The sequence below is a fragment of the Trachemys scripta genome, chromosome 1 (assembly GCF_013100865.1).
Source record: "Trachemys scripta elegans isolate TJP31775 chromosome 1, CAS_Tse_1.0, whole genome shotgun sequence".
NCBI lineage: Eukaryota > Metazoa > Chordata > Testudines > Emydidae > Trachemys > Trachemys scripta.
In genome coordinates, this window is record NC_048298.1 from 99,534,599 (window position 1) to 99,561,109 (window position 26,511).

At 42.6% G+C, this 26,511-nt stretch overlaps 1 protein-coding gene across 3 annotated transcripts in view; it reads right to left on the reverse strand.

The window, feature by feature from the left end:
- TBXAS1 (thromboxane A synthase 1) overlaps positions 1–26,511 on the reverse strand; it is a 327,489-nt gene that overhangs the window by 96,870 nt on the left and 204,108 nt on the right. For all 3 annotated transcript variants that reach the window (XM_034778962.1, XM_034778970.1, XM_034778954.1), the window contains 2 exons: positions 21,550–21,698; positions 19,035–19,165 (listed from right to left, as the gene is read on the reverse strand). In XM_034778962.1, coding sequence (XP_034634853.1) covers positions 19,035–19,165; positions 21,550–21,698 — 280 coding nt within the window. The remainder of the gene's footprint in view (positions 1–19,034; positions 19,166–21,549; positions 21,699–26,511) is intronic.

Here is a 26,511-nt window from a genome sequence, read left to right on the forward strand (position 1 = left end):
AGTTTGACAACAGATCTGATATCGGTAGCACCACCACATGAAAACGTTCTCTGGGCATCACAGTTAGCTGCTGACTTACTCTTCCCAATGGGAAGTTTCTTTGATTTTCCTGGCAGGCAGCAGAAGCCAACAGAAGCTTCTATATTATATTCAATCTTGCTTAGCTAGGTTATTCCTGAGTAAGAGGAGCTGCAATGCCAGCAGCAAAACAAAGTCGCGTCAATGAGATGGACTTCCATTTTTTATTTTTTTCCACACAAAGAAGCATCTATCATTAAACCAATGAAAGCTTCAGGTTTAGTTACTACTTAAAAGACTATAATTTGGATGTGGTTTGCAGGAGGGTAAATGTTCAACTTTGTGGATGACACAGTTATCCCCTTTGAAATATATACTAGGACGAGTCCTGCTTTCAGTCTCTCGGAGAAAGATACTTTATTACATGCGTCCTGACACCACTGATCTGGGCCATATCATCCCCCTCATTAGTCTCCTTAAACATCACCTGGCCATGCAGAAAAATCACTCTGCATGGAACTAACCAGCTTTGTGCTGCAGACGTGTAGCAGAAGAATAGATGTGTGCTGTCCTGGGGAAGGCACATCCAGCAGTATTTATCATTCTTTCTTCAATCCTCACTTTTAAGTTTCACAGATGTCAAAATTCTTCTCCTCACGAAAATCAAGGGTCTTGGGCAGGGTCTCAAGCTCACTCAGCCTCGAACTGGGAAACTGCATTTTTACATAACTTTTAAGTTAAGCCTATAGAGTGACCTTTTAACTACTGAATCCCGGCTTTTGGGACTCAACTGGACCTCCTGGGTTACAGTTTTGGAAGGCGAAAGGAAAAGCTCACAGACAGCACTACCAGAACCATTTCCCGTGAAATCTCCATTCAGAAGGATGCTTTCAACTGCAAGGATTTCTACAAATTTTTCTCATGCCCGTAATTCAATTTTGGTTTCAGATTTGAATGAACTAAACAATATCAAAGCAAATTACACATGAAACCAGCAGCCAGGCTGGAAAATATAATTGGTGAAACTATCCCAAGCTCCTCTCACCAAAGCTCTTGCCAACCCAAGTGCCACACTCTCATGATGCCAAAATGAAATGCCACTAACAATAGACTGCACCAGACCTTCACGGTTTGATCATACTTCCTCTTTCCTGCATGCTTTGATTGGCAGTGAAATAACAAAAGAGGTTAACAGTAAAATCTCTTTAGGATTCAGAGTTAATCCACTGATATAAAATGAGGCAGTTCACACCTCTTTGAGGGATTGTTTCAGGCTCTCTGCAGACTCAGACACACAACTATATTAGTCTGCATCCAGTTCACATTTTGAAAGCTAAATTTGCAACCTTGAGGGCCAGATCTTTGGCTAGAATAGCTCCCCTGGCATCAGTAAGGCAGTGGAGAATAAAACTCTTAATTTTTTTTAATTGGAAGCTTTACTGTGGAGCACAAAATGAAGCCTTCAAGGAAGAGTTTCTGTCAAATTGAAACAAGATGGTCAAATCCAACTTCTGATTAAAACCACTAAGTTTCACATCAAAAACATGCAAACTCCAGCCCTCTGGGAAAAAAATCCAGTCACCCCAATAAGTCAGAGATTCTCTTCTTTCTATATGTTTTAAACCAGAGATTGGAATTAATTGGGATGCTTGAGTTGACAGGTTCTAGATTTGCACATCTGGAGGTTGAGGGCAGGGCACTCTCAGTGGAGGCTCCCAACTCTGGAATTTAGTCCCCCCTCTCAGTCCAAAAGAACCAGAGTTTGTTGAACTTTAAGGCAATTGCAAAGTTTATCTTTTAACACAGGCCAACCTTAAAATCATTGTTTGAGGGTGGTTTGGATATTTTTGGCTTGGCAGGGAAAGTAGTTTGCATTCACTAACACTGGCTGGCTGGCTTATTGTGGTGTTTTTATTGTAAACAAGTTGAGAGATTGATGATAGGCACATCTTATAAAAGAATAAAGCTCCTACTTTTATGAGGTTTTTAATGTAAATGGAAAAATATCAGCCCAGGTTTATTTGAAAGATTCAAGAACATTTTGACAAACCTGGTCTGAGCATTGTGTTTTTCATGAAACCCCAGAGCAGGGAAGTTTTGAGTTATTTTGCACTTGGTTCAGATAATTTCATACAACTCAAAATAAAAAGAGTTTAGTCAATTTCCCTGGCTCCAGGAATGCCACACTGATTATGCTCATTGTACTTAGAGAGTGGTCAAACTAACTATGAATGTCCTTGTCTGTGGAGGGAGAATCCAGACTGACTCCCTTTTTTTCTACAGAAAACAGATGCGTCATTATGATAACTTGATCAGGATGTTACATTACCCTGAAGTCACAGACATGGGAAACACTGGAAGAACCTGGCCATGGAATCAACCAATAACAGAAAAATCAGGCTGCTGACAAATACGAAGCTAATTTCCACTTAAGGACAAAAGAGAGGTTCAGAGGGCAGGTGACAGAGAAGTGCGCTCAGGTTTCCCCTCTTCACATTCTGAAGAACTTTGAATGGATGGGGATCTCTCTTTTCATACAGAGAAATTAAAATACACCTTGTGGTCCACATTGTAAAAGTCCAATGTTTGAAGTTTGGGGGCGGGGGAGAAGAAGAGGGGAAGTGGTGCTACTATACTCCCAAGACACACTCACCATACCCAATCCCAGAAAATGCCTCACTTGGTTAACAATCCAGAGATTATTTAGCTGCTCATTTATTGAGCACAGCAATGAAACAAAATAAAATATAGAAATGTCAGTACAGTATACAGGCAAGTGCCAGCCTATATTAGAGGTATTCAGAGCCTACAGAGAAAATCGTGTCATTCCCAAGATCTTCCACCCAGTACGGAGATGAAAATAAATTTGAATCTTAGATTCAGTTGCTAATGAATGAAGACAATCTACAGAGCTATTTCAAGCTGAGACAAGTTTAACATAGGTCCTTATAGTTCCTCCAGGATGAGCTGTTGTGTCTGAACCACAAAGCTCCTAGTTACAGGCTTGTCTGAGGCAACGCATAGAATAAAGAAAAACAACAATTCTAGCTACGGAATTTCTGCTCAATACCACACTTTTTTATTTCTCAATGAAGCTACTCCACAGTTTTCTAAAATGTAACCTTAGGTTTAAATTTCTTGGCTTCGAGACTTTTTTTTTAACTGCAATATTCTTTATTTCTCCACACCACCATCACCACTTAAGTTATTGATACATATTTACAACCATAATGCACTTAAGCAAGGTTATTTTTTCTGGAAGTAATAAAATGCTCATACTTGCTGTCTGGGCAATTCCAAGAACAGCTCATGCTTCAGTTTATGGTCCAAGGCATCAGGTGGACATCCCAAAAGAGCACTTTATAATTCCAGAAAGGGACAAGCAGGGGAATCCATATAAAAACAGTATAATGGGGAGTAAACAAAATATCACAACAGAACTCCTTGTGAATGAATTAGCTACACCCAGGGCTCATCTACACACCACGGCAAAGGACGCCAGAGGGGTGTGATTTGTAAAGCATTCTAACACGTTGGACTCTAACTACACCCTGTAAACTCTGCTGGCACACTTTAAAAGGTCCTTACTTGGTGTAAACTGTCTACTTGGGGCTTGTCTACACTGTGTCGTCTACATTAACGCTAACTAGATACCTTTTAGAGCCAGTGGTCTACAAATCGCACCCCCCTAATGCGCTTTGCTGGCAAAACTGAAGTAGTTTACAGTTGTGCTAATCCCTTCTGCAGTTCCACAAAGTATTTCTTTATAAGAAGGATATTTTTACTTTTTTTGGACACATTAACTGCCAGCTAAATACACAGGGAAGGGGCAGAAATAATTTTTAAAGAAGAGATGGTGTCTTATCTTTTGTAACAGTGCCACTTTAAATATATGTTGATAAGTGCATGGATACTGTGGAATAGATAACCCATAGCACACACCTCTTTTTTGCATCATTAGCTACATATGCGCCAATAGAGACAGCTCTAATGCCTATACAAAGCTGTAATTCACTCTTGAGGCTTTTTTGTTATCATAAAACCAAGAGAGTGACAGCAGTTTGAGCAGTTTATGAACAGTAGCAAATCCCCAAAAACGAATTCAGTCACACATTTTCTTTTTGAATACTGAACTGAAGAGGAAGGATGTGCTGGATGGCTAGGAGGACTGGTAACAGAATATGGAACCTCCCATCTCCAGGTCATCAGATGAAACTCAGTCTGGTAACCAAATGTCATCTACTTTCTGACAGCTGGTTGGTGGTTTATCAGTGCTGAGCTGGTGGTCCCAGTCCAAAGCATAATGAAATTATGTAAACATGACGATTCCTTTCCCAACACACAATTAGAACCATTGTTGGCAGTGTCAGAAGAGAGGCCAACAATGTAATGCGGAGAGAGACTATGCTACTCTCCCACATCAACCATTATTCTCTCCAAGTCAGGAATGAGGCACACTGACTGTGAGTGATGTGTCAGGGCAGGGACCACCTCTCTGTTCTGTGTTCTGATCCCTGATGAAAGACCCTGGGCACTACCATAATACAAATAATAAATAATAGTAAGAATAATTTTGGGGAAAGCTTGAGCTGTTGTTGCCCATATCCTGTCTGTGCATAAAGGGTCTTATCTGGCTTCCGTTGACTTCAGTCAGCTTTCAGAAGCCCCCACCCAAATCAACATACAGTACCAAACACATACAGTATCAGTAGGTATAAGATATCTCTCTCTCTCTCTCTCTCTCTCTCTCACACACACACACACACACACACTGCATTCTGAAGTTTATTTTGACTCCCAAATCATTATCTGACATTCTTCCCCTCCTTTTCTCACAGTATTGTGTGTGTGAGAGAGAGAGAGGTAAGGACGTTGGTATCCAAAGCCACGGAAGCATAATCACCAACTGACACGCCAGTTACCGAACACAAGACTGATGATTTGGGTTGCTGTTGCAAGAGCTCAATGCCCCATTTTTTCTCCTTTAGAGATTATAATGGTATTAGCTTAGACTGAATGCATAATTAATTATCAGTTCTATTTACAATGTTGGCCTGATATTCAACATCAATGTACACGAATGTACTGTTAGTACTTATTGCCTTGAGGATTGTGAGGTCCACCCCAACATTGCTTTTATTCTTCACCCTTTTTTAAAACAGCTTACAAATGCCTCAGGCTCCTTCTACTCTCCTCCACATGCTTAGCACACCCTCCCCAAACCTGTTTGCCAATCCACCTCCATCGCCTACTGGAGCCACCTGCATACATGCCTTATTGGGTTACCATGTGACTGTATTACAGGCACCCTTGTCCTTCCTCACCCTCTCTCCTTCGTCTAAGACGCTCTTGTGTCACATTGAGGCTGTGCACACTTTGGGACAGGAAACATGACATTACTTGGGTATGTGAGGTGCCTAGCTCATTTGGGGTACTCAAAATTAATAATTGTCAAGTATTACACCATTGTGATTATTTATATTTATTAATAATAAATAGCATAGTTATACCATTTGTTATTACAATTATTGCTATATGTTAATAAATAATAACAACTGCTATTACTATTTCTTCTTTTAGCAACCTTGTCTCTTCAGCTGGGGCTCTGTCATGCTACTGGGTTATTTAGTCACCAAACAGGCCTTAGCTCTAAGTTAAGACTTATTCCACATTTTTAAGTCACATTAAACTAACCTTTAACTAAAACACATTAGTAGCCTCGGGAGGAGGCATATGTGCACAGAGGAGGTTGCTGTTGCCAGGGTTGGGATGATGGGTAAAACTGATATCGGGAGGGGAAGATACATTGAACGTGCACAGGATAACCAATGACAAATTGCCTTATCTGCAGTTTCATTAATGTTCAGTTCAGTTATGGGTTTTATCCAATAGATGGCTCCTTAGTAGTAATAAGCATTCTCCCTTTTCCATTAGAGAGTTTCAGTCTGACTTACTAGTATTTACACATCCATTATATTGCAAACACAGGCATTTTGCACACACTGATAAACACATACAAAAATTATGTGTGTGTGAGTGAGAGAGAGATGCGCGCACACACACACATACACAAAGAAAAATAAGAGGACTTTGTGTATCTTGCTATGCCCTTTCCACAAAACACAAGAATACATGAAGAATGGTAGTCTGACATCTCTATTGTCTGGAATGCTCTTGAAATTCAAGTCTTCAACACAACAGCAGAATACACCAACACTTGAGTTGAAAGTATTCAGAATACAAACTGCCTGCCTCCTCAACAATACCTGAACATGTCCTACTTCTTGCAGAGACCCTGACTGATCAATACGCACGAGTTATGGCCAGCATTGTTTAACATACCAATTAAAAATTATTGTTCTGAAAAATCATATCGTATGGTAATTATTGACTTGACAGCCCAGGAGGACTCTATGCATTCCGTATACAAATTTACACAATGTGCAAATTAAGCATTCTAATGAGTAATACTATAATTTATGTGGGGAGCAGATCTGGGTATTCTTTTGCTAGTCAACAACTTTTATTTTCCAGAACAGAATGTAACGACAGAATAATAATTAACAAAGTTGAAACATGTCAACTGTGTAAATGCAAATAATATATGTCTAATATATGTAATTCCTCCTAACTAGAGACAGTGGTTCTCAGGCTTTCTGTACTGGGATCCTCCCTCTCATCTAGCTGAGATCAAGCCAGGACCCCATCCCCATTGAGCAGTATTTAAAGGGCAGGTTGGTCGTGACCCCTGACATCTGTTTGTAATCCCCCTGGAGATTGCAACAACCATGGTAAAAATAGAAGAAAACAGTATATGCAGCAAATGTCTTAAATGTTTCTCTAAGAAACTGGACCATAACTGCTTACATTCCAGCTGCTTAAACTCTGATAGGACCCTATAAAATCAAGCAGATCTGTCAACCTCGTATATCCTTCTGTAACATATAAAGTTCTCAAAGTTCCTACTGCAATATAAAACTTGTAGATATTGTTTGTTTTGAAAAGAAAAATGGCCTGAGTTTTACTACAGTTAAATCTTTCAGACCCTTAATGTTAATAAATTTGGATCTATAGTAGTGACTGTGCTCATAATCAGATTAATTTTCCCTAATATTTCATCAGATTTCAAAGTTCAATACTGCAAATCAGAGCTTTTTAAAAATTCATTTAAAAATAGCATTTTGAATCCATCAACACTTTGTTTAATCCATACTAAAATCATGCCGAGGTCAGATCCTGACCAGTTCCACAGCCCCTTTGCAGCACCCTGGTGGCACAAAAGAGCCATGAAGCTGGCACGACTGGCTCACAGAGGATTCCAGCAGACAGAATGTACTGAGGATGTGGCCAAGAGAAAAGGAACAGAGTTCTACTGTGCTCTGGTGAGCCCTCACCTGGCCCCTTTGGGGACCATCAAAACCACCTGTCATATTGTAAAGCAGCCCTAAGATTTCTCTAAATTGTGCTGGGGGCAGAATTGACCCCCTAACTGACCTTAAGATCAGAGGAGCACAAAGGCAGTATTAAAACCACTGTTGTTTCCCTCCCTCTTCAGGACTTGCACCAAGTCCCAATCCCCAGTCACCAAAGGGGGATTGTAACTGAAACACTGACAACAGCTTTTGCTATAGAACAGTTTTAATAGGCCATTGTGGTATTCATTAAGCTGTTAATAATGGATTGTGGCACAAAGCAATTTATCAAGGTTCCATTGTAATTAAAATCACTGAATATTTGGGCAATCACAAAACACCGACCTAGCCCTCTGTGCTTCTGAAATTTTACATTCTAATATGAATTCTGACTCTCTCTCCCCGGAGACCAGCAAAGAGGGGGTTGTAATTGATACATTTTTAATTGCAATTACATTATTAAAAGGTGTATATTTCAGTTAAAATAAAAAATGGGATGCTCAGCAACCCTCCTTGTCCCTTTATTATTCAATGGAAGGTTTTGCTTTTTAATGCTTTTAAACATAGCTGCATTATTATTGCTAAAAGGATTGTTGAAGAAGGAGTACTATGAAGAAAGTAGCTACAAACAGAAATTTCACAGAATCTGGTGTCACCAGGTTTCATAGTCAGAGTCCACATAGAAGTTGATAGTTTTGCCACTGACTTCAGTGGAGTCAGGATTTCACTCTCAGATTTTAAGGCCAGAAGGGACCATTATGATCATCCAGTCCAATGGGTCCCAATTGTTTTACCTAAAGCAACTGCATTTTCTCTTTCCTGTGGATTCCCCATTACCCCATCTCCCCCTCCCTTCCCCTTCTGAGCCATCCAGGCCCCTGGTCCCCACTCTCCTCTCCTCAGCCATCCAGATCTCTGCTCCCCACATCCCCTTATCAGCCCAAGCTCCTTGCTCAGCATCCCTTAGCCCCCTTACTCTTGCTCCTCCAATCTTGACCCCTCCTGCAGCCTCAGCTGGCCCCTCTGTCCCTGTGACCAGGCCATGGTCACTTCCAGGCTGCTGACTGTTTGCTCATGGACTCAGGCCACTTCTGCTGCTGCCTGGATCCTGGTCCTCCACAGTGCTGTCTGCCCAGGGGAAGCGAGAGCATGAGGATGGGCAGGAGGGAAGAGTGCCTCCAGGCACATGTGATCCACTGATGGATTTGGACTCACTGATCTAGTCTGACCTCTTGCATAACACAGTCCGTAGAATACCATCCACTGATTCCTTCACCAAGCCTAATAACTTCTGTTTGATTTTTTACAAGGAGATCCCATCTCATCGGAAAGACTTGAAGTTGTGGAGAACAGGGCTGACGAGAGGGGGGGAAGCCGGTACAAATTACCAGGGCCCGGCGGTCCAGAAGGGCGCCCAGGGCCCGGCTTCCCCGGCTCCCCTGCCCTGTCGGCCCTGTTTAGCCGGTCCGCCCTTGCTGGGGGTCCGAAACATTTTTTCACAGGTGCCCGAACCCACTCTCGGCAGCCCTGGTGGAGAATCTACCACATCACTTGGTAAATTATTCCTAATGGGAATTACCCTCATGGTAAAATCAGACCAAACTTTTCTGCGCCCCACTCTCATGCACAGGGAGCCCTCTCCCGGTCTGGTATACTTGCACATCTAGCAGCCTAACTCCTTTGGTGCAAGCACCAGGGGAACTGTTGAACTGCTAATGGTGCTAAACATTTCCATGAGCATGTAAGTAAGACTACTCAAAAAATGAAGACATATTTTCGTAAAAAAATTCAAAGCTGATTATGCTTCAAAGTGTTCAAATTGGACAGATTTTTAATCTTTTCTACTTATTTTGCAATTCCCCTTCCCACAAATTTTTGGAGCATTTTTTTTAAATTGAAAACACTTATCAAGAGTTATCAAAAAATCTTTTTGCCTATGTTTTTGGTAAACATAAAATTTTGATAACCATTTCTATAAGTTGATATAAAATTTATAAAAAAACAGCTAAACTTTTTGACAGTGTCAACAACTGTGGGTGAAAAAAAGGCAATTTTTTGATCAAGGAACAAAAAAAAGTTTTTGTTTGCAAAATTTCCAGTAGCTCTGGATCTAACATAACCCACATCCTTCTGTGCTGATTGGGAGAGTGGAACCAGCACTGAGGTTGCAAAACACGCAAAACCTACAAGTGAAGGTGTGTAAGCTCTTGTCCAGGGAGCTCCTTCCAGCATTGCTGAAGGCCTCTGCTTTCCCCTTTAATTCAGAGGCAGTCAGAAGCCTTCATGGACAAATTGCTAAGGCTGAGTTCAAAAAAATAGCATAAGCAGGTAGAGACAAAATCAGGGAGGTTAAGGCACAAAATGAGTTACACATAGGCTAGGTCTACACTACCCGCCTGAATCGGCGGGTAGAAATTGATCTCTCGGGGATCGAATTATCGCGTCTCGTCGGGACGCGACAATCGATCCCCGAATCGACGCTCTTACTCCACCAGTGGAGGTGGGAGTAAGCGCCGTTGACGGGGAGCCGCGGATTTTGCCGCCGTCCTCACAGCGGGGTAAGTCGGCTCCAATAGGTCGAATTCAGCTACGCTATTCGCGTAGCTGAATTTGCGTATCTTAAATCGACCCCCCCACCACCCGTAGTGAAGACCTGCCCATAGAAAGGGACATAAAGGCAGGGCTGGCTCTAACTTTTTTGCTGCCCCAAGCAAAAAAAAAGCGCCGGCCCGCCGTAACACCCCCACCACCGCGCTGAGGAAACACCCCCCCGAGCGCCGCCCCGCGCTGCCCTGCTGAAACACCCCCCCGAGCACTGCGCCGCCAAAACACCTCCCTCAGTGCTGCGCCGCCGAACCCCCCCCCCACCCCCGAGCGCCATGCTATGCTGCTGAAACAAAAACAACCCAGCCCCCCAAGTGCCGCCCGGCCGAAACAAAAACAACAACAACAAAAAACCTCGAGCGCCGCCCAGCCGAACCAAAAAAAAACCAAAAAACCCCGAGCCCCCCCACCACTCCAAGATTGGCTGCCCCTTACAAGGTGCCGCCCCAAGCACGTGCTTAGTTGGCTGGTGCCTGGAGCCGGCCCTGCATAAAGGCAATAAGAAGAGGTTCTATAAATATATTAGGAGCAAGTGAAAGATGTAGGAAAATGTAAGTCTATTATTTAGTGGGAAATGAGAGCTAATAATGGATGATATCAAGAAGGCTGAGGTGTTTAATAGCTAGTTTGCTTCAATCTTCTCTAAAAAAGTTAATTGTGACCAGGTACTTAACACGATTAATATTAACAACACGGGGGAAGGAATAGAAGCCAAAATAGGGAAAAATCAGATTAAAGAATATTTAGATAAATTAGATGTATTCAAATTGGTAGGGCCTGATGAAATTCATCTTGGGGTACTTAAGGAACTAACTGAAGCAACCTCGGAACCCTTGTTAATTATCTTCAAGAACTCATGGAGAATGGAGGAGATCGCATAGGACTGGAGAAGGGCAAACATAGTATCTATCTTTAAAAACGGGAACAAAGAGGACACTGGGAATTATAGTCCGGTCACCCTAACTTCAATGCCTAGAAAGATATTGGAACAAGTAAGCACCTAGAAGATAACAAGGTAATAAGTAATAGCAAACATGAATTTGTCAAGAACAAATCACACCAAGCCAATCTAATTTCCTTCTTTGACAGAGTTACTGGCTTAGTGGTTGGGGGGAAGCAGTATTCATGATATATCTTGATTTTAATAAGGCTTTTGTCACAATCACACATGACATTCTCATAAGCAAACTAGGGAAATGTGGTCTAGATGAAATTGCTATGAGGTGGGTGCACAATTGGTTGAAAGATTACACTAAAAGAGTACTTATCAATGGTTCGCTGTCAAATTGGGAGGATATATCTAGTGGGGACCAACAGGGGTCCATCTTGGGTCCAGTACTATTCCATACTTGCATTAATAACTTGAATGATGGACAGGAGAATAAACTTACAACATTTACAAATGACACTAAGCTGGGAAGGGCTGCAAACACTATGGAGGACAGGATTAGAATTCAAAACGACCTTGACAAATTGGAGAACCGATCTGAAATCAACAAGATGAAATTCAATAAAGACAAGTGCAAAATATGACACTTAGGAAGGAAAAATCAAATGAACAACTACAAAATGGGGAATAAATGGTTAGGCAGTACTACTGCTGAAAAGGATCAAGGGGGTTATAATGGATCACAAATTGAATATGAGTCATCAATGTGATGCAGTTGTGAAAAGGGCTATTATTCTGGTGTGTATTAACAGGAGTGCTTATATGTAGGACATGGAAGCTTAATCCATAGCAAAAGATATTTAGGTTAGATATTAGGAAAAGTTTTCTAATGATAAGGGTAGTTAAGCTCTGAAATAGACTTCCAAGGGAGGTTGTGGAATCTCTGGGTACATCTACACTACAGCGGGGAGTCGATTTAAGATACACAAATTCAGCTACGTGAATAGCATAGCTGAATTCGACGTATTGCAGCCGACTTACCCCGTTGTGAGGACGGCGGCAAAATCGACTTCTGCCGCTTTTTGTCGGCGGCGCTTACTACCACCTCCGCTGGTGGAGTTAGAGCGCCGATTCGGGGATCGATTGTCGCGTCCCAACGGGACGCGATAAATCGATCCCCGAGAGGTCGATTTCTACCCGCCGATTCAGGCGGGTAGTATAGACCAGACCTAAGTTATTGGCGGTTTTTAAGAACAGGTTAGACAAATACCTGTCTAGGATGATCTGGATTTACTTGGTCCTGCCTCAGCCTAGGGTGATGGACTAGATCAGTGGTTCTCAAACTAGGGCCGCCACTTGTTCCAGGAAAGCCTCTGGCGGGCCGGGCCAGTTTGTTTACCTGCCATGTCCGCAGGTTCGGCAAATTGCAGCTCCCACTGGCCGCGGTTCCCCGCTCCAGGCCAATGGGGGCTGCAGGAAGGGTGGCCAGCACATCCCTTGGCCTGCACCGCTTCCCATTGGCCTGGAGTGGCGAACCGCGGCCAGTGGGAGCCATGATCGGCCGAACCTGCGGACGCGGCAGGTAAATAACCCGGCCTGGACCACCAGGGGCTTTCCCTAAACAAGTGGCGGCCCTAGTTTGAGAACCACTGGACTAGATCAGCGTTTCTCAATTACCAGTCCGTGGAACGGCACCGGTCCCTGAGATCTCCCTGACACAGTTCAGGAAGGCAGCAAGCCGGTACCTGGTATCAAAAATTTTGAAAAACACTGAACTAGATGACCTCTGGAAGTCCCTTCTAGCCCTACATTTCTGTTATTGTAATGCCTCCTGCCACTGTTGCTGGTGAGGCATCTTTCCAAACCAAACCCTAATGTACCACAAACTGGTAAAGCTACAATATAGACGTCTGTTTTCACCAAGGCTGAAGACAAGATGTCCTCTGATGTAGCCACATTGAATTCCATTGTAACTTTTGGATGAGCTTCAGTCCACTCTGCATAGACATTTACAATGTCGTGGCACTTTCCATAAGATAGAGGTCTGCTCGGAGGGTGGGGTGGGGGGACGACACACTCAAAAACTGAGGCTTCTCAAAAAACTATGGAAAATCTGGTATCTCAGCATTGTTTCAGTCCTTCAGCCTGCCCATGCAAATACACACATGCTAACTAAGTATGTGAGCAGTCCTACAGAGAACGATGGTGAGAGTACACATATCTAATAGCAAACAAACCCAATACCTGTTTGTGGCCAGTGGGTCGCTGATCAGAGAGATTTTTTCTGTGAGCACAGTGCTCATAAAAAATGCTGGATTGGCAGCAGTGGAGATAGAAGCATTCTGCCCTCAGGACAGATTTGGTGGCAATGCAAACTTCTCCTGACTGCTCCACCAATGTGCCTCTGAGGGACAGTGGGTGGGTGAGAAAGTAGTTCATTCTCCACACCTATTTTATCCTGGATTTCTTACGAGACCGCCATCTAGTATTAATCATGGAAGTATTTTTCATTGTATCTCAGCACTTGGATCTGGCCTGAAACCATCAAACTCATTTCTCATAGGCTAACAATCAACCCTCTGCTGGTTATAATTTTGGTTACTACTGACCTAAGGGTGGATTCAAAGTGGTGATCTAATGGGATAAAATGGGATTTTGACTATATTGTATCTCTGGGATTTCAGGGGCTTGAGAGGTTTAGCTGTCTTCTCTGAAATCTCCAGCAATTATGGAAATTGATGAAGTCTTCCAAAAACCATGAGGACTTCACTAAAAGTTAGAAAAGAATGTTGCATGTGCTAAAGTAAGCACTATTGGCTTGATTCTGAGAGATGCTGAGCACCAGTAACTGCCATTAATATTGAATGTGATCTTTTGTGCCATCGGCTGCATCCTATGTAGGGGCATTATATTTTGCTCATGCATGCAGATAAATTTGATAATCTAAAAGGTCTTTATCGACTTCAAGAGGAAAGATGGTCTTGTTGCTCAGGCAGTGGATGGAGATACAGGTTCAATTCCCAGACCTGACACACACTTCCTGTGTAACTTTAAGCAAGTCACTTAACTTTTCTATGTCCCAGCTCTCCAGCTGAAGAATAGGGATAATTGTATTTCTCTATGCCATAGGCATGTTGCAAGGATAATTCATGAATGATGATGACATGCTCAGATAATACGGTATGGGGACCATGTAGGAAGATAGAACTGTTATGATCCTATAGGTTTAAAAAACCAAAAGAGTCAGGCAATAATTCATTAATAAATGTGGATTATCTACTGTTCCCTTGTAACAAGTTTGCCTAATGTACACCATCCCCGCATTTAATATAAACAAGCTCAAAGGTGTCTAATCCTTCCATCTGCTATCTCCTAAGAACAATATTTACTTTTTAACATCTGCACTGCATTTTCCACAGTTCAAACACAGATATGGCTCCTGGAATGTACACAGAATTTAGCAAATTTTTAACTAAGTTTTCTTAGTAACCATATAGTTTTCCCCTGACAAGGATGGGATCAGACGTCTTCAGTAGGATTTCCTCTGCTCAACTAATTTCAAGCAGCTCTTGAAGCAAATAGTTCATTAGGTCATAAAAAAAGAAAAGCTCACGGGAATTGATGCAGGAGAGCGAGAAGGGAACAGTGTGCACAGTAATTAGATTTTCAGATGATCCCTCTCCCCCAGTGCACATGTGCAACACCCCCCCCCCCCACACACACACACCTTACCCTTAGTAAACCATTCAGTGAAGCTCTGTGTATAGTTCTCTGGGAACCAGTGTTCCAGAGATTAAAGATGTAATCAGGTCATGATTTCCACAGAACTATATTAAAAGATGTCTGTTTTCTTACAGTGCATTATTATACCTTTAAGGCACTAAAAACTGACATAAAGAACAATATACTCCTCCGCAAGCTTTTAAACATTTAGTGTCACTTTTCCTCAAAATTCAGCTTTCAATGCCACAGGTTTCACCTGGTCTTTTTGTGCTGTTCCGTGGTTGGGGGTGGAAAGCTGGTGCATCTCCAAACTTGGGAATTCCCCCTGCTTGAAGGAATCCTTGGGTGGCATAGACACAACATAGCCAACTGCTGGGCTGTCCCCTACCCAGCACGGGGGGGAAAGGTGTGTGTCGCATTTGGGGGAGAGGGGGCAGGGAATGGATGTGGTTGCAGTGTCATTATACCCTGGCAATTTCCGGATGATGAATAGCCCCTTGTGGGATAGAGCTAGCACAGTGCACAGCCAGAGGGCTGCTCTAAACTATAGTAGAGGCCACACCATCCCCATTACTGGCAGCTGAAAATGGCTTCTCTGTGGCGCCTCACCTTGGAGACTGCTGTCCTCCTTTTATACCCAGAACATGTAAAGCATAAGTAGAGGTTGTACAAGCTTCCACTATACTTCGATACATCTCCACCCTGGCCTTCAGTAATGGATAATGCATTCAGCATACCTAGTAAATCCTTGGCCCTCAGCCAGATTGAGACTCAACCACCCAACAAGGGTGCTAATGAACATAAATTCCAGTGATGATTTTGTTACCTGTTCATTAGGAACTGGATTGAGACCCACAAGACCCATCAGATGGTAATGACATTTGGTCACTATCTACCAGGCATGGATTTGACAACTATGAATTAATAATTTTACATTACACTATGCTGCTAGAAAAGTAGGACACACTTGGAGAAATGGAAAGAGTTGTGCATTTTAGAAATTCAATTCTTCGGGCAGGTTTACTTTTGGTTGCAGCTACTATGAAACTCTCATTTTCAGTTTAAGGCTGTCCTTGTTTCAAAGGCTGATAATATTTTAAATTTCTCTGTTGTGAGGATTAACTAGTTAATGTTCATAAATCCTTCAGAAACCTAAAATTGTTACATATCAGCTAAGAGTTGTTGTTATTACTAGGGACTATGAGTGAAATCCTGGCCTCACTGAAGTCAATGGGAGCTTTGCCTTTAACTTGACTAAGACCTAGATTTCACCTAGATTGTATTTGAAAAGGGGGTCTCAATTTTGAGGACAGTGAAAGGCGTATTTTAGACCTCTCCGCTTGATATCCTCTTAAAATAACAGTTTCCCCCTCTCTCTCTCTGTGAATTTCTACCAGTTCACCTTTTAGACCTTTCCATCAATATCCATCTAGAGTTTTACAATTACACTGCAGAAGTAAGGACTGAGATACATTTCTTGGAAAGCAAATTGTTATGTGGATATGGACAAGCAATATCAAAATACTAAATGAAAAACCATCATGTATTGAGACAGCCCACCTACCAAGCCTCTAGAAATATACATATTTTGTTATAAGGATGACATCCACCTTTGTGCAAAGGGCCAGTGCAAGGCAGATGTACCACTAGAATCCCTCTTAAGTTCTCAGAACAGGTTATAAGGGTCCATAGGCCTTGTGCTGGTTCTTCTGCAGAAGAATGAATTTCTTCTGATGTAAATACAAGGAAGCAAGTTTCTTATAATAATTTGCATCCTTGCATACTTTCAATGTATTGTAATTAAAATTCCCAAAATGTGACCCTAAAATGTTTCTATACACAAGCCAATGAGTACAACCATCCAGGACTGAAATTATTTTACTGACCATAGAAGAATAGTATGTAATTAAAATGACATCTGCAGCACTACCTGATGGAATAAGAAAAAGTGACATCCCAGATCTCATAAACGGCAAGCATATTATTAGATCTAAACCTGGCTGTAAAATTACTATCTACCCAGTGCGATTATCTTCAAGCATTGTTTCATTTACTGATATAGCAATGGTGATAACAGGCTGACTTTGCTCATCATGTTATTTTTTAAGCCTTCCTTTCCTTTCCCATTTATTCTTCATGCATGTTAGTTGCAGGTGGGAGAAAAACGTGCTCCAGCTGAATCACTTAGTTGTTTTACAGTTTGTTCCAAATGATGTTTTTCAGCAAAAATTAAATAAACAAAATTTTAAAATGGAGGTGAAGAGGATAAAGATGCAAACAATGCAACATCTAAGAACGGGGCGATTTAAAGGTCACCCACTGGACAAATGCAGCACCATGAGTTCTATAACATGGCTCATGGCTATCATCCTTAATACAGAGATGCAAACCAGAGTCTACAGATAAAAACCTGGCCTCATTGAAGTCAATGGCAAAACTCCCATTGACTTCAATGGGGTCAGGATTTCATGACAAGTCTTAACATTCAGTGTTTCAGCTGTAGTCTTTGCAGATCATATTTCCATATTGACATGAAGGGCAGCTGCATTCTTCTCCATTTTCTACATAAATTAGCATGAGGCTTTTTGGTTCCTGGAAAGTTATGAATGTTGCCTGTATCTGGCAAAATTGGGTGGCAATCTATTCATAAGAGTCAACATTTTCAGAAGTGCCTAAAGATTTTGGGTGCCTCTGTTTTTGGATGACCACCCTGAGACACTTAAAAGGCATTGAGGCACCAAACTCTATAGTCACTTTTCAAAGTCTTGGCCAAGTTCTTGAACAATAAGAACATTGTTACCAACATTTGTAAAAGTTACCATGGGACAATTTTTCAAAGTAGACAAGAGCCTGGGTGGAGGTAGAATTACAGCCAGCAGCAGGTTGTGTGTACAAATAAATAAATAAATAACCACTTCCTACTAGACCTCCCAGAATTTGCAAATATACCCTGTCCTGCTATCCCTATAAGCTCCCCACTCTGCATGAATCTTTGAGCCAGCCCTCATCATATCTACAGCTAGATCAATAAGGAATCAGTCACTCAGGCTGTAGTCTGTGCTGGAAGTGGTGACTCTATAGGCAGATCAGCCACCCCACCTGTAAGCAAAAGCACCTATATGACAGCCTGAGACAACAGCCATGCGCTTCATCTGCATGAGCCATGATTGTGGTAGGGCACACCTGGGGGTAGGGAAGAGTGAAAACAAAGAATGCGGGGGGTGGAGGGGAGAGGCATGCAGAGGCAGAGATGGACAGGAGGCTGATAGCTAGGGAGACAAGAGGGAGAAAGAGGAGGAATGGCTAGAGGAGAAAACAAGGAAAAGGAAAATAAGACAAAAGCATAGCAAACATAAGAATACAAGACAGAGCAGGAGCGATAGAGTCAAAAGGAGCAGAGCACAAAACAAAATAGAAAATATCAATATCTCTGAACTCTGATCTGTGTTTTAAATTAATCTCTGATATACTGCCGAGTAGGCTGAAATCCATTATTTTCTCAAAGGTGGCATTGCAGATGTGGAGGTAGGCTGTTTGAGAGGGATGGTTGGGAGGATCTGTTGTTCTTGCATATGTCATAACCCCAAGCGTGGGGTGATGGATCTCAGTGTGATTTGTTTTCCTCCCATTCAATTGATGTCAAACCTGGATACTGGATAGGGCACCTCCTATATTTCAGAATTAACAGCTGGTTGGCGTGCATGCTCTGTCAAACTTTACAGCCAAATTAAGTTATATGGGAAAAAGAAGCTTTTTTCCTCCAAAATAGAAATCTTGTTTACATTCCTCATTTCTGTCTATAAATCTAGAATTAAGGGGTCAACGTATCTGTGAGCCTAAAATGGAGAGCCCATGTTGAAGAACAGTCCAAAAGGAAGAAAGCCTGAAGGGCTGTTATGTCAGACTGAGAACGGAGCTGTTTCTTTATTATAATGCCCAGTGTCTACACATACTCTACAATGCCACAGTATTAGATTAGAAGAGTCCCATATCTAGATGAAAAAGAAACTGTCTGAAAAGTGATGGGTGATAGCTGATTTAGTTGAAATAATAAATACTTCTTGGGTCTAGAAGCTGGGCTGGAAATCTCCTGAGATCAGGCTCCTTATGAGTACTTCATTGTTTTAAACAGGGCAGAAATACTAAGACAGATGCTTTTCTTGTATTTTAGTAGTTGTTCTCTTCTCCCCCGCCCCCTCCGCCACACACACACACACACACACACACAGAGGGGCAGAAGCATGTAAAAGTTAGACAAAAAACGTCACCAATATTATTTTGAACATTAAAATCAGGCTGAGTTTACATTTTAGACCAAGGGGTGTGTGAGTTCTGATTTTATCCAAATACACTTGCCCATCCTTACATTTATTACAGAGATGCCTTACCTCATTTGCATCTTGTTGGTCTCTCAAGGCAATCATATTCTTAATGGCTTTGATAAAAAATCCATTCATCTCATCACGACTCTTGTTTGGCAAAATCCGGGACAGTGGGATCATTATGAATGGAAATGCAACTGTAAGAGATTATTAAAAGGAGAACACTGAAGTTAGATGTAGGAACACTTATCTCCCCCATCCCAACTTTATTTGGGCCCCCATTGAGTAGGCTGTTTTAATTTTATACCACTTATTTCTCTGATTTCATCCCTCCATTACAGACTGATATTGCATATCCTCCAGCCTCTTTTGGCTGGGAATCTCTTGTTAGTCATATGCCCTCTGAAGTTCGCCACGATTTGCAGTTTTATCCCACAGTACAAAAATTCAATGTGACCTCATAATGCTGGAGCATCATGGTGTAAAAAGGAGTTTTCCCCCCTCCCACCCCCAGATAATTAAATCTGAGATTTTTAATCCTACAAGCTAGCTTGGCAGGGTATGGAATATGCGGCCAGCACATCCCTCGGCCTGCGCCGCTTCCAGCAGCTCCCATTGGTCTGGAGCAGCGAACCACAGCCAGTGGGAGCCGCGAGTGGCCGAACCTGCCGATGCGGCAGGTAAACAAACCGGCTCAGCCCGCCAGGGACTTTCTCTAAACAAGCAGCGTCCCAAGTTTGGGAAACACTGATCTAGATGGATGGTAACCTATCTCCCATTTCCTGCTCCCTGTCCATGTATAGGAAACTGGTTGCCTACTTTACTCTTTCTACTACACACCCTTTTACAGAAGAGACCAAGGCAGAGGGAACCTGGAAGCAGGATGTCACTAAAACGTAACCGGGGCCCAAGGGTGCACTCCTTCCCCTTAGTATTTATAATCAGTGACTAGAAACCTGAAGTATTGCACTTCAGTATAACTAAGCTGGCAGGTGAACCATTACCCACTAATCTATCAAACAGCTCCCTGTTTGGCTATCACAACAGCGCACCATGAGCCTCTTCAAGCAGCTTTACCAACACTAACTAATTGTCATAACACTCCTGTGAGATCAGCATGCAAGCCAAGAAGCTGTTGTGACTCAAACTGTGTGATGCACTAGTGGCAAGGATAATGCTGAAGACCAGCCTTCTCCATGCACACACCCCACATGATGCAGAAACTTACTTTCTTTAATGGAGGATTTGGCTCACTAAGACCTTATTGATACTGGCCCACTGAAGTCAATGTCAAAACTTCCATCAAGTTCAATGGGGCCAGGATTTCACACAAGGATTTTACAGATACACAATTCCCATTGGGGACAGCTCCATCGGTGACAATACTGGTGCAATCTGCAGTGCAGACAATGTTCAGATGGGCTCAGGAACTTTGTACCATCATGTTTTCTAACCCTACTCTGAGCAGGTCTAAATAACAAGATGGTAAAAAGGAATGAGCCCTGTCTACACTACAGCTTCTGCAATTATGTTTCCTAATTATCTAAGTATAGACAAGGCCTTAGTCACAATCAGCCTCAGCTGGACTAGAATTTATGACCTAAGGCTTTATATTCCATTACCAGGCCCATAATGCAGTCCCTATTTTTCACCTCAAAATAAATACGTTCTTTTAATGGCCTCCTGTACCAGCATTTATCATCTTCATCCTTTACAGACACCAGCCAGACAGCTGCTGTTTAAATGATAATTTTAAGGACTTATGATATCAGGACACACTTATCCCCTCACCTCATCCCCCTTCTGTAAGATTTGATTTTGTTGGGGGTGGGCTTTTTATTCCTACCAAGTAAACAGAGGGCAGTCAAACTGCTCGAGCCAGGGCCGGTTCCAGACACCAGCGAAGGAAGCAGGTGCCTGGGATGGCCAATAGAAAGGGGCGGCACTCCGTCCATTATTGGGGCGGCACGTCCGGTGGCGGGTCCTTCAGTCCCTCTCTTACTGTTCACCGGCACTTTGGCAGCAACTCCATCACTCCACTTCAGTTTTCGGCGGCAATTCGGCAGCAGGTCCTTCACTCCCTCTCTTCCTCTTTGGTGGCACTTCGGCGGCAGCTCAATCGGGTTTTTCCTTTTTTTTTTTTCTTCGCTTGGGGCGGCAAAAAAGCTGGAGCCGGCCCTGGCTCAAGCATGGGCCTTATTAAGAATCTGTCAGTAGTCCACGGACCGCACTTAATTCACATAACATGGATTACATTGCAGTGACTCAGTTTCACTATGAAAGTGTAGCTCACAGAGACTACAGGTCCCAGAAGACTTCCACTCAGATCAAGGTGAAGCATTGCCTTTTGGGACATGCAGTTCATAAGGAAATATGTTCACAATGAAGATGAGGGTGGATGCGGGCCACATTGTAGAAATCTACTGGGTGTATTTGGTGTATGGGCTGCACTGTGAATACCTCTAAATCAAAGCTTTCAGTATGTCTTCCTGCTCCCACTTCACAAGGTTTTGTGACTCAAGAATAATTTTTTTAAAAATAAATATAAATAAATAAATAGACAAAGATGGGCTATACTTACTACTTAGAATTAGGATGGGCCTAAGCATTGAAAAGTCAAAGAATTTTTTGCAGTTCTTAACAAAGGTATCATCAGGATTCTTCTGAGAATCCACATGGGTACCGAAAGCCACGCTAGCGACGACATCCAAGGTGAAGCAGCCATAACTCCTGCATTGAATTTAAGAACATGACCTCATTAGCTGCTTGTTTGCATCTCCATAGAATCACAGAAATGTAAGACTGGAATGGACCTCAATAGGTCATCTAGTCAAGTCCCCTACACTGAGGCAGAACTAAGTACTATCTAGACCATCTCTTGCAGGTGTTTGTCTAACCTGTTCTTAAAAGCCTCCAATGACAGAGACTCCACAGTAATTTGATCCAGTGTTTAACTACCCTTAAAGTTAGGAAGTTTTCCCAATGTCTAACCTAAATCTTCCATGAAGCAAAAGGTATAAATTGCAGTTTGTCCTATCCTCAGTAGATAAGGAGAACAATTTATTATCCTTTCCTTTATAACAACCTTTTAGGTACTTGAACAGTGTTATCATGTTCCCCCCTCAGTCTTCTCTTCTCCAGACTAAATAAAATCAATTTTTTAAATCTTTCCTTGCAGGTCATATTTTCTAGTCCCTTAATCATTTTTGTTGCTCTCCTCTGGACTTTCTAGAGTTTATCCACATCTTTCCCAGAGTGTGGGGCACAGAACTAGACACAGAGCTCCTGCTGAGGCCTTATCAGTGCTGAGTAGAGTGGAAGAATTGCTTACAACCCTCCTGCTAATACAGCCCATAATGTTCGCTTTTTCTTTTCCAACAGTATTATACTGTTGACTCATATTTAGTTTGTGGTGCACTATGACCCCCAGATCCTTTTCTGCAGGACTCCTTCCTAGGCAGTCATTTCCCATGTTATATTTGTGCAGTTGATTACTCCTTTCTAAGTATTGTACTTTAAATTTGTTCTTATTGAATTTCATCCTATTTATTTCAGACCATTTCTCCAGTTTGTCAAGATTATTTTTAACTATAATCTTGTCCTCCAAAGCACTTGCAACCCCTCCCAATTTGGTATTGTCCACAGACTTTATAAGTCTACTCTCTGTGCAGTTATCCATATTATTTATGAAGATATTGACTAGGATCTGACCCAGGGCAGTTCCCTGCAGGACCCCACTCAATATGACCTTCCAGCTTGACTGTGAACCGTAACTACTCTCTGAGTATGGTTTTCCAACCATTTCTACACCCAGTTTATAGCAAGTTTGTCTAGGCTGCATTTCCCTAGTTTGTTTATGAGAAGGTCATGTAAGACAGCATTAAAAGCCTTACTAACGTCAAGATATATCATATCTACTGTTTCCTCCCTATCCACAAGGCCTGTTACCCCTGTCAAAGAAGTATATTACATTGATTTGACATGATTTGTTCTTGACAAATCCATGCTAACTATTACTTATCACCTTATTATATTCTAGGGGCTTACAACATTTATTGTTTGAATATTTGCACCATTATCTTTCTGGGTACTGAAGTCAAGCAATCTGGTCTATAATTCCGTGGGTTGGCCATATTCCCCTTTGTATCAATAGGTACTATATTTGCCCTTTTCCAGTCCTCTGGGATCTCTCCCGTCCTCCAGGAGTTCTCAAAGATAATCATTAATGGCTCAGAGATCTCTTCAGACAGTTCCTTAAGTATTCTAGGATTTACTTCATCAAGCCCTGCCAACCTGAAGATATCTAACTTGTTTAAGTAATTCTTAACTTGTTCTCTCAATATCTGCTTCACAAATATCACATTATATCTTTTCCCCCTTTGTTTTTTAGATTTGGATCAATTTTCATTAGATTTGAGTTTCACCTACAGCAATTTTTTTCCTTATTCTTCTAACAACAAAGGCTAAGTGCTATTAATAATAGCAGCCTCCAGCCTCCACTAAAGTTCACGTGAGAAATTTTAATATTGTTTATATAACCCTTTTGGTCAGGAACTGTACTTCTAAATTATAAAAAGAAAAAAGTTTCTTTATAAATGGTTATAAATCAAATGCAATATGTCAGGGGTTCACAAACAACTATCAAATTATCCACGGTCACAGCCCCCATGTCATCTTATGAAAGACTAGTTTGATTCTAGGTATCAGATTCTCTGGTGCTTTGACCATGAAAAAGCTGCCTCTTTAGCTCAAAAGCAGATCCCTATCTGTGAGAATGTTCCTTATAGCCCTGCCAATAATTTCTATCCATACATTGTACAGCAGCATTTCTCAAACTGTGGTCGATGGACCACTGATGGTTTGCACATCATCAGGGACTGAAGGGAGCCACAAAGGAACACAAGGACATTGCTGAGAAACTAAATTATTTCTTTGCATCAGTCTTCACTGCAGAGGATATTGGGGAGATACCTACCCTGGACCTGCTCTTTCCTGCTAATAAAGATGAGGTACTATCAGAGATTAAGGTGTCAGAAGAAGAGGTATTGGAACAAAATGATAATTTAAAAAGCAACAGATAGTATACCTTCAAGGAATCTGAAGTTCATCTAAAAAATGACAGCGCAGAATTAAAGGGGGTTCAGAGGAGAGCAATGAGAATGATTACGGGCATGGGAAATCTATCATATGAAGAGAGATTGCAGAGACTGGGATTGTTTACCTTAGAGAAAAGATGAATAAGAGAGGATATGATACAAGTATATAAAATAACTATATACTTGTATATGAAATAGTCTGGAGAAGGTAGATCGGGAGCTTCTGTTCTCCCTGTCTCAACATAAGAACAATGGGACAGTCAATTTAATTAAAAGCTGGAAAATTCAAAACCGATAAAAGGAAATCCTTTTTCACTTAATTAGCCTGTGGAACTCATTGCTACAGGAAGTTACTGAGGTCAAGAATTTTGCAAGATTCAAAAAGGAATTGGACATTAATATGGATAACAAAAATAACCAGAGTTATAATAGTTAATGCCAACAAAAATTTTGAAAGGGATATTCAACCTCATACTTCAGGGTTTATGCCAATCTCTGACTATTTAGAGATGAGGATGAGAACTAAAGTTGAGGCAAATTATCCTACAACTGCCTATCTTGGGGTTCCTTGCCGGCTTTTGGTGCTGGCACTGTCAGAGACAGGATACTGGACTAGATGGGTCTGATCCTGTATGGCAGTTCCTGTGTTCATATGTTTCTAAGTGAATGTTTCTATTCATAAGTGAATAAGGAAAAGTTATTTACTTGTTCCCATAATATAAGAACTAGGGGGCACCAAATCAAATTAATGGGCAGCAGGTTTAAAACATATAAAAGGAAGTTCTTCTTCACACAGCGCACAGTCAACCTGTGGAACTCCTTGCCTGAGGAGATTGTGAAGGCTAGGACAATAACAGGGTTAAAAGAGAACTAGATAAATTCATGGAGGTTAGGTCCATTAATGGCTATTAGCCAGGATGCGTAAGGAATGGTGTCCGTAGCCTCTGTTTGTCAGAGGGTGGAGATGGATGGCAGGCGAGAGATCATTTGATCATTTCCTGTTCGGTTCACTCCCTCTGGAGCACCTGGCATTGGCCACTGTCGGTAGACAGGATACTGGGCTGGATGGACCTTTGACCTGACCCAGTATGGCCATTCTTATCAGTGGCATAGCCAGGGTTGCAGCCGAGGAGGAGCGGTGGAGAAAAAAAGTGCCGGTTCTTCGGTGGCATTTCGGCGGCCCTGCGCATGCGCCGAAATGCCGCCAAAAGACAGAGCAGCGCATGCGCAGGGCCGCCCCACTTCCCCATCCGGAGCGCTTTCCGGGGCACCGAGACCCCCGGCCACGCTCTCAGGGCCAGAGTCCCGGCCGGACGCCGAGAGCCCGCAGCCCTGCTGCACCGGCCGGAGCGCCGGGAGCCCTTAGCCCCGTTCCGCTGGTCGCCCGGAGCACCAGGAGGTGGGAGTCAGCTGGCCAGCCCGCGAAATAAAGAAAAGAAAAACCCAGAAGCAGCTGTGGAGGAGGGGGGGTGCCCAGGTGGGCGGCGGGGGTCAGTGCACCGCTGCTGTTGCTACTCACTTCATCAACAACAAAAGAAGTCTCCTCCCCCAACTGGAACTCGTTCATCTTTCCTCCGGCTTGGACCGCAGCCGCTCACACCGCCAGCCTGTAGCGAACGCCCCGTCCCCGTCCCCTGATAACTCCTCCGCCATTATCAGGGGACGGGGCATTCGCTACAGGCTGGCGGGGTGAGCGGCTGCGGTCTGAGCCAGAGGAAAGATGGACGAGTTCCAGTCGGGGGAGGAGACTTCTTTTGTTGTTGATGAAGTGAGTAGCAAGAGGGAGGAGACAGCGGAAGGACCCATAAGTGGCGCCGAGTAAGTATGAAAATTAAAAAGGCACCACTTTTGGGGAATGTGGTCAGGGGAAGCAGCCGCTTCACCTGAACCCCCCTAGCTGCGCTATTGATTCTTATGTTCTAGTGGACTACAGGGAGCTGATTGGACACAGACTGAAGTATCTCTCCTTTTTGTTTTCAGCTGTTACACTTCATTAAAAGATAGCTACAAATACCTTAGATACTTTCCTAAAATTACTTTTCCAAATAAGCAATTGCTGCCACAGGGATGTAGGGTACGTGTACACTGCAAAGAAAAACCCACGGCTCTGCGTCTTGGAGACCAGGTCAATTGACAGGGGCTTCTGAGGTTCGGTTGTAGGGCTAAAAATAGCAGTGTATTCATTCCTGCTTGGGAGGGCTCCAAGACCATCAGCCCTCACCAGGTTTCAGAACCAGGGCTCCAGCCCAAGTGGGAACATCTATGCTGCTATTATTAGCCCCGCAGCCTGAGACCTGCGAGTCTGAGCCTGATTGACCCGGGTTCCGAGACTCAGCACCCTGGTGTTTTATTTGCAGCATAGACATACCTTTAGAGTGATAATGACTATAAAGGAGAGGTGTCTCATCAGACACACGCCAGCATTAAGCTGTGATCCACCCTCCGAA